The following is a 9,259-nucleotide window of genomic DNA, read 5'->3' as shown; positions in this document are numbered from 1 at the left end:
ATTTGGGGGAAGAAATAAAAATAAACTTGGTTTAAGTCTTACATTCTTTGTAACAAATATATTCACATTATATTTCGAGTGGATAATTAGTAGGAATGCAACTTAAAAGCACTCGTTAGTAACGAGTCGTTACGAGATTTCATGAGATTCAGCAGCTGATTGGAGCAGGAATGCATGTAAATCATTCTAAAGTCATGTAAAGTCTCTCGCATTTGTGCGCCTTTATGCAGCATGGAAAGAGAAATTCGAAAAGCGGGAAATGTTTGATAGTTGAGTAACTGCAAAATAATTTTGCTTATGGGATTGATTTCAAAATATCCCGCTACTTGCTTGAAAGCAGAAAAGCGGCTATCCGCAGTACCCAGATGTTTACATATTTTTTCATTGTTCTCAACTCTCTAGCTGATCATGTTTATACAACAAAACCAGCTGGTGCTTTGATGTTTACATTCAGTCCCATTGTTTTTAATCGACCACGTGCTTATGAATCAAGGTAATCAATAAAAAGGTTGTTCAAAATTCCTTTAAAGACAAAATTGACAACTCTTGAATTTCGTTGAGCGAATCTAATCATTCGTGAAAAATACAATAGAATAAATTAGTAACAATTATTTTTCTATTGTCAAAAATCTACAACAAATGTACAATAGAAGGAATTGTCTCCCATATAATTTACAATATTTCAATTAGTTATACAATACAAGTTACTGTAATTTTTTATCCGAGTCTAAACTGCACATAATTCAAGCTCTATCTAGTAAAAGGGCGAATGTCGCAAGAGAGAATTCTCTTCGTCAACTTCCCCTCTTTTAAATAAAAGTGACAAGCAGATGATTTCTTCGCAGTTTATCACCTCAGAATGCAAGTTCGCATTGTTTCTGTCGTGCTGAAGTGATAAACCACAAAGAAATCCGCTGCTTGTCACTTTTTTTTAAAAAGAGGGGAAGTTGACGAAGAGAATCCCAGGAGGGTGAAACGCCTGTCATCCGCGGTACAATGGCACTCTACCCAACATCGTTTTTGGTACTTCTGTTTTTGGTACCCAGTTTCTGGGTGGTATACCCTAATTCAGCTACTCGTTTTGAGTGATTGGCTCGTATGTACTTACTTGATACTTGATGGGCTACAGTTCTTCGATGAACCTACGCCGACTGGAGTATAATAATTGGAGTATAATATAATTCTTCTCCACTGGACTCGATCCTGGGCCAATCGCTTCCAGTCGCCCTGAACATTGAGCGCCCTCAGGTCTTCCTCAACTGCAAAAAGCCATCGTGTACGCGGCCTTCCACGAAGCCTGCGGCCTCTTCCGGGTTCTCTACTAAATATTATCTTCACTTGACGTTCTTCCGGCATACGAACAACGTGACTAGCCCACCGTAGTCTGCCGTGTTGAATAAGCTTGATAATATCCAGCCCTTTATACACCTGGTACAACTCGTGATACGCCGCCAGATACCGTTCTCCTGTTTACCGCCGAGTATTGTCCGCAGCCCCTTACGTTCAAACACGCCGAAAGCTCTCCGATCAGCCGTTTGCAGACTACGGGACTTAAGCTGGTTACGAAGTCCGTAATAAGCCCTATTTGCAGCTGCAATACGCCTTTTCACCTCGCGGGTAACATCATTATCGCACGTCACTAATGTTCCAAGATACACAAATTCTTCTACCACTTCAAATTTTTCACCATCCAGCACCATTTTGCTACCACCACCACTAATGAACCCACGTTGATTGCCAGCGACCATGTACTTCGTTTTGCTGGTATTGATCGTGAGTCCAATCCTCGCTGTCTCCCTCTTAAAAGGCACAAAAGCCTCTTCCACGGCACGGCGATCAATCCCGATAATATCGATATTGTCCACAAATCCAAGGAGCATATGCGATCTTGTGATAATGGTACCGCTTCTTTGCACACCAGCTCTCCTAATCTCTCCCTCGAGCGCTATATTGAACAGTAGATTCGAGAGTGCATCACCCTGCTTTAATCCATCTAAGGTAACAAATGAAGTTGATATTTCATCCGCAACCCTTACACTTGATTTCGATCCATCCAACGTTACACGAATCAGCCGTATCAGTTTCGCCGGAAAACCATGTTCAAGCATAATTTGCCATAATTCATTCCGTTTCACTGAATCGTACGCCGCCTTGAAATCAATAAACAGATGATGTGTCTGCAAGTTGTACTCCCGGAATTTATCAAGGATCTGTCTCAGGGTAAACATTTGATCCATCGTTGATCGGCCCTCACGAAAACCTGCTTGGTATTCGCCGACGAAGGACTCTTCAAGCGGTCTCAATCTGTTGAACAGAATACGGGACATAATTTTGTACACCGAATTGAGGAGGGTTATTCCTCGGTAATTGGCGCACTCCAGTCTTTCTTAAAGAGAGGGCAAATGAGGCCATCCAATCAGCTAGCAGGCATTTTCTCGTCTTCCCATATTTTCGACATAATATGATGCAGAACTTCATAAAGCTGCTCACTGCCATGTTTGAGAAGTTCAGCCGGGAGCTGGTCCTTTCTCGCAGCCTTATTGTTTTTCAGCTCTTTAACAGCTTTTTTAACCTCATCTAGTGTAAGTGACCCCACAGCTTGTCCATCGTCGCTAATATTTATTCTGTTCACCGATGCACCGTCACTTCCACTATTCAACAAAGTCTCGAAGTGTTGCTTCCACCTGGCAGCCACTTCGGTTTTATCTGTCAGCAAATTCCCTTGTTGGTCGTTGTACATGACGGGAGACGGCGCTGTCTATCCCCGCACGCCGTTGACAGACTAATAGAACCTCCGCGTATCGTTCTGCTTCATTTTTTCCTGCGCCTCGCTGGCTCGTATGTAGTTAGTGCTAATTATCGGCAATTGAATTTCTGGCAATTGGTTGAGATTTATCAAGTCTTTTGTGTTTGTGTAGCTATTTTATGCCGAAAAATAGCTCGTCGATACCTGCGAAACTTTCTTACCATGAATTAAACAAAATAAAAACAAAAACATTGTGCGCCATATAGTGAATGAATGATGGGTAGGCCCCCTGATGGAGAATCCTCTCATGCGACACTCGCCCTTATTCCAGATAGAGCTTTAATTTATTTGTTATCACCTGCGCATTTCGAGATGTCAAAATACTGACGTTTATCTCGCCGATCCGTTTAGCCCGCCGCGCGCGACGTCGTCTTTTTTCCATCATCGCGGGCACGCCACCCCCCGAACTGCTCTGTGCTCACAGCTCGCGTTTTTCACATCAGCAAAGCGAAAAAGGTGTTCGTCGCATTTGTTCGGGGAAAAAATAGTTTTGGGGAAAATCTGCCGCGTCAAAGGCGTTAAATATATTTTCTTCGGTAATTTCGACGACGGAGAGTCTTGAAATAGCTGAAAATTGTGACAATCTGCGGTGTGCGGTGTGAAGTGGAACCGGATCTCGGGACAAGATGGTCAACAACGATAAGCATCAGGCGCAGGAGGAGGAACACACCATTGCGGACAATACGGTCGTGCAGAAGTACAAAACAGCTGGAACTGTCGTGAACAGTGAGTATCTGGTTTGGATATCGGGGATTAATAGCGATTTAGGACAAATCCGGATGATTTGTGGGTTGCGAACTTTTTTTTTTCCACTGCTGCTTTCCCTTTCTCTTTTGTCGCAGTTCCAAAATGCAACGAAGGGTTGTGAGAGTGAGAGGGAAATATAAATCGAAAGGAGCCACGTTTTTGGGGGATTTGTAAGCTTGTAATTTGCTTTGTTTCGAATAATTACATGATAAAATTATATTTACATGTATTGATCGCAACATTATGTAATATTAAGCAGTCAGTTAATGCTTGTAGAAACTCTTATTTCCATAAAGGTTCATAACAACAAAATTATATTTTATAACCTATAACTGGTTTCCAGCTTGGCAGCTGGATAGTGCAACACAATGTAATGATATTAGGCCATTTTTTGAAAGTATTTTTTTTTATCATACACCTCAACTGACATTAATTGAAAAAAAAAAAAATTAATTATTGATTGGTATTTGATAACGAGTAAAATTCAGGAAAGTGTGGTTTTTTGTAGGGAACGATGCTTTCGGTACAATAATCGATGCTGTGAGTATTGTGCAGCTGCACAAAACTGCTGGTCAGGGTCCTTTTTCTACTCGGCTAAAAATTTCAACGAGTCTTTTAGCTTCCCAGACAGGCGTGAACCAGGCGCCAGCCACGAATCAAAGCTAGTGCGATTTGCGCGGCAGTTAGGGATCCTATGATATAGAAGTTGATTTCCTGTTGCTTTTCATATAGGTCACATTTCCTTATATATGACAACTCTTTAAATGGGGAAGGGGAACCATCGTAAATCCAGTTGTAAATCCCTGATGTGAACAAGTAAACAGAATTATGTTCATTGATTGATTTTTGTTTTGTTTTCCAGAAATTCTTCAAAGCCTCATACAAGGATGCAAAGTCGGAACCTCTGTGAAAGCCCTGTGCCAGAAGGGAGACAGCCAAATGGAATCGGAAACCGCCAAGGTAATCTGTTTACTTCGATACAATCACATGTCCAGTGTACTTTTCGGTGGTCTAGTGGTGAGGTTGCTCATTACTAATCACGCGGTGAAGGTTCAACTCTATCCCAAATCCACCATATATGAAGTGGTAGGGTGGTGGTGAACGCGATGCCCTATGATTAAATTATCTCGCTAGATTGTAACTGATCAAAACCGTGATATTTCACCTAAAGATGATGAGGGCTTGTTAACAACACCACGCAATTATGTTTTGATGATTTTTGGTATCAATAATATTTAAATCAGATACTTACGGGTGTTTCCACTACCCACAGAAATTCAAAAATGAACCCGACATGAAGAAGGGAATCGCTTTTCCAACCTGTCTTTCTGTGAACAACTGCATTTGCCACTTCTCTCCATCGAAGAATGATCCGGATTACCAGCTGAAGGCAGGAGATGTTGTTAAAATGTAAGTAGCCTCGATGTTCAGCCAATGGTTAATTTGTAGAAAAGTCAACATTTAACTAATCTGTTCATCCTTTCCTAACAGTGACCTGGGAGCGCACATCGACGGTTTCATTGCGGTGGCCGCGCACACGATCGTGGTCGGTGCCAAGCCGGACAATAAGGCCAAAGGCCGTGCGGCAGATGTCGTGCTGGCCGCGTACCACGCCGGCCAGGCTGCCTTACGACTGCTGAAGGATGGCACCAGCAACTACGCTGTGACGGATGCCGTCCAGAAGATAGCCGCCGAATACAAATGTAAACCGATCGAGGGTATGCTCAGCCACCAGCTGAAGCAGTTCAAGATCGACGGTGAGAAGACGATCATCCAGAACCCCACCATCGCGCAGAAGAAGGAACACGAGAAGTGCGAGTTCGAAAAGTACGAAGTGTACGCCATGGACGTGCTGGTCAGCACCGGCGAGGGACTGGGCAGGGAAATGGACACAAAGGTTTCGATCTACAAGAAAACCGAGGAGAACTATCTACTTAAATTGAAGGCATCGCGTGCGTTCTACGCTGAGGTAGGTAGCACATATGGTCCCGACGGTTTGATCGTGTCCTATGAGTACGGTCACCGTTCCGGGTTCGATTCCCGGATCAAATTTGCCCAATGATTAAAAACTAGCGCTCGAGGGTTGCTGTGGCCGGTAGGATGTTTGGGAAGAGTCGATTCCTCTCCATGTTTACCCTAGTACCGGAAGTTTGTTTCGAGTAATAAGACTTCCGGCCATGGAGGCGATTCGGAACAATCTGAATACTGGCCCCTCCCAATGAGTAGTAAGATTATGAGAGCTGAGGGCACTTTTTTTTAATATAAAAAGTTTGAATTTGTCGGTAAAGAAGATTCTGATTGGATTTTTTCTCTATCCAGGTGAAAAAGAAGTACGGTCCAATGCCATTCAATCTGCGTAATTTCGAGGAAGAAGCCAAGGCCAAGATGGGAGTGCACGAGTGCGTAACGCACAAACTGGTCGAACCTTTCCAAGTATTATTCGAGAAACACAGTGAGTATATATTTACTTTTTTTTATTGAATGAAATGCGAAAAAATGCAAGGAGAATTACGCGCTTTCCACTTCCCAGGAATTTGCGACCAGACACCTTGCGACAGCAAATACGATTGTGATCTCTCCCATGTAGTTTAGGTTTGTTTCCGGTTAATTTTCGGATTTTCTGGAAGTGGACCAGCTACCTGGATTTGCCATAGACAGCGAAAGCCATCACATTGCTTTCGTGGTCAGATGGGCGTGAATCGGACAATGTTAAACGATACCACGTTATATTTTTGCTTAAGAAATACAAAAAAGATCTCCACCTTCCACACTGAGAATACTCTCCCTCTACTTCCAGACGAAATCGTCGCCCAGTTCAAGAACACCGTACTCATCCTGCCCAACGGACTGCAAGTAGTGACCGGTTGCCCCTTCGATGTGAGCTGTTTCGAGAGCGAACACAGCGTCCAAGATGAGGAGATGAAGAAACTGCTCGAATCGGAAATTGGTCTTGCGGACGCCAAAAAGTCTGCGGTGGCCAAGCTGGCCAAGGCAGCTGCCGCCCCCAAAGCTACCAATAATGCTGCTGCTCCTGCTACTCCTGCTACCACCGCTGCCGCACCTGTCGATGGCTCTGCTCCGGTGGCAGCCGCCAAGGACAAGAAGAAAAAGAAGAAGAAGAAGGCCTCCGCTGGCGGTGATGCGACGGAAGAAGCCGGTAAGGAAAATGCTGCTGCCTAGGTGGCGTCATTTGTGTAGGTTGTGCTCCGTTCTTGAAATTTGGTTCTAAGACAGGAGGGTGCAGTGTGACCGCTTGGCTATCATTCAGTTTCACTGCACCCTTTTTGAATAAGTCCAACTATCTTTCATTTTCTGTGTATTGCTGAAGCCACGCGATAATTGCTTCGCGTCACTCAATTTGCGTCAATTCGAAACTTTGGCGTAGAACTGGCAGCGACTTGAAGAGTATCATTAATTAGTAGTTGAGAGTTAGTGAGTTGTTGTTCGTTGTCCTTCGATAAGACTGTCAGGAGCTAGCGTCGATTGTGAGTGGTGCGCATCATAGAACCAACATGAAGCATGTTTTGTGACCTAACTACTTTAGAAACCCCTCCCGCCCATGTCTTTTTTTTCCAGAAAAAAATCCACACCTATTCGTTAGAGATCCATAACTATAGTAGAAAACCGATCAGAATCGTACTACTCATAATCATATAGCCATCGTAGGGTACTTTTGAGAAAGTATATAAAGCAAGGTTAGAATTACTTCCAGCATAACCAGTGTGATCTGTTGCTAAGATAAAAGAATGGTGAAATACAATTCAAAGAAAAAAGGTATTACGAGAACCATGCCAAGTACCTTCGATATAAGCTACATGTTAGAGAACTATCTACAGACAAGAAAACCGTGTGTACACTTTGACAGAGAGTAAATTCTATTCATTCACCTTGTATAAACACACTGCAACCACAAATTTATTGAATCGTTTAAAATTGTAATTCCGTTTTTTTTTTGGTAATAAATTTTTGAAAAAGAGAATTTAGTAGTCACATATTGGAGATAACGTTTCTTAACTGAAAATACATTCCGAAATGCCCTTTGTTTTATCTTTTAAAGAGTAAAACAACTCATATGATTATAAAGAACATGAAATCAATTAGTTTCTGTGAAATATCATGTATGACGGAGTATTACGCTTGATTTCCCGGTCGGTGTGGAAATAGAAGGCTTCGCGGATGATGTCATAATTGAGGTCAACATCTAAAGTGAACGTCGAAGACATCGGCTGTGTTGAAACATGATGAAAGGTGAGGTCGAAATAGTCGATACTTCATTTTGAATTATGATGATTAAGGGTAGTTTACGAACTTGAAATCAATACGTCTCACGTCACTCTTCTCGTATAGAATACGCCCAACTAAGAGATAGCTTTCTAGTTCTACTATAGTATCAGGATGGAAATGCCACTCTCGAAAATAAATGCTTTTGTTCTCGTAAAATGATTGTGCCTAAATTGAAAGCCATTCGAACAAAATATGATAAATGCCTTTAATTCATTAAACGATTTATTCCAAACAATCACCCTTACGTAACTGCAAACTGTTGGCTTCAACTCTACAATCACTTCTTAACGGCTGACGTTGCGGTCCCACCTCCAATCGGTGCACCACCGACCGCCGGAGGATCCAATGCTTTCTTGATCTCATCGGTAGCCTTCTTAGTCCACTGGCCCAGATAGCATGGCAGCCGATGAATGAAGTACACCGAACTTTTCACACCTTCGTTCCAGTAGTGCTTGGTTAGGAAACAGAGCTCGCCGGATGTGGGCAGAGCTGGAACCTGCCGACGAAGATTAAAAAGCAAACACTTTCCGAATTCAAACGCAATCCTATAAATAGCCACTCACCTCAATGGGAATTTGCTGCTTTACCGACGCGATATGTGGTTGCAGTGCCTTCGAATAGCGCTCGTACACTTGATCGGTGTTCTCGTTCCAGATTCCTTCCTCCCGGGAGTAGTACACGGCACTGCCGGCGAGGCCGGTTTTGACGGCAATCCTGGAAGAAAGTGGTCGGTTGGAAATATAGAGATAATATAGTATGCGTTAATTAATTACCTTAGCATATCGGACGAAACCTAAACCGAGCGCAAATGGTCAGAAGAAAAACAGGTGAGTGGGTGACAGAAAATTTGTTTTTCTCTTTTTACGTAATCTTCGCAAAAAACGAAATTTTGACAACTAGCGTGCGCAGGGTTGCAGCATGTTACAAGCGTTACGAGTGCAAAATGGTCAAATACACGCAAAAAAAAGGTTATTGAAATTAGCGAAAAAAGTTTGCATGAAGAAGTCGAAGGCGCCCCAATTTCAATGCAAAAGTTTCTAGTTCAAAAGTTGATACAAGATAGATAGATCTTTCTCATTTCAAAATTTTCACAGATGGTTCTAAAACAAGTCAAGGTGTAGGTTTTGGTTTCTATGATGAGGAAAACAAAACTTCATATAGCTTTAAACTTCACTCAGCTTTCTCAATAATGAATGCAGAATTAGTAGCTATCATACACTGCCAAAAATATCTATATAAGATATATGTGTCGCCGTTATACATTTTTGCAATAGCTCCACCCTAATATAATCGATATAGAACCACACATAAATTAAATAATTGCTAATTCGAGACCACACATAAAGTATATTTGGATATATATTTTATTAGCAGTTCGCGTGGAGAATGGTTATGTGTGCGCTGATATACATCATAAGTTAA

The 9,259-nt window shown here is 42.3% G+C and overlaps 2 protein-coding genes across 2 annotated transcripts; one reads left to right on the top strand and one right to left on the bottom strand.

Annotated features, from left to right (window-relative positions):
* The first annotated feature begins 3,167 nt into the window (after positions 1–3,167).
* LOC134210592 (proliferation-associated protein 2G4) lies at positions 3,168–7,532 on the top strand. Its single transcript, XM_062686706.1, has 6 exons — positions 3,168–3,532; positions 4,416–4,513; positions 4,827–4,963; positions 5,045–5,522; positions 5,873–6,005; positions 6,351–7,532. Exons 1-6 carry the CDS (start codon positions 3,433–3,435, stop codon positions 6,731–6,733), a joined length of 1,329 nt encoding a protein of 442 aa, XP_062542690.1. The 5' UTR covers positions 3,168–3,432; the 3' UTR covers positions 6,734–7,532.
* A 496-nt stretch (positions 7,533–8,028) lies between these two features.
* Positions 8,029–8,769, bottom strand: LOC134210593 (MICOS complex subunit MIC13 homolog QIL1). The gene is made up of 3 exons (XM_062686707.1): positions 8,611–8,769; positions 8,401–8,551; positions 8,029–8,333 (listed from the first exon to the last, which is right to left on the bottom strand). Exons 1-3 carry the CDS (start codon positions 8,616–8,618, stop codon positions 8,115–8,117), a joined length of 378 nt encoding a protein of 125 aa, XP_062542691.1. The 5' UTR covers positions 8,619–8,769; the 3' UTR covers positions 8,029–8,114.
* Between the last annotated feature and the right edge of the window lie 490 nt (positions 8,770–9,259).

This window comes from Armigeres subalbatus, chromosome 2 (assembly GCF_024139115.2).
Source record: "Armigeres subalbatus isolate Guangzhou_Male chromosome 2, GZ_Asu_2, whole genome shotgun sequence".
Classification (NCBI taxonomy): domain Eukaryota; kingdom Metazoa; phylum Arthropoda; class Insecta; order Diptera; family Culicidae; genus Armigeres; species Armigeres subalbatus.
This window is presented reverse-complemented; position numbering and strand designations above follow the sequence as displayed.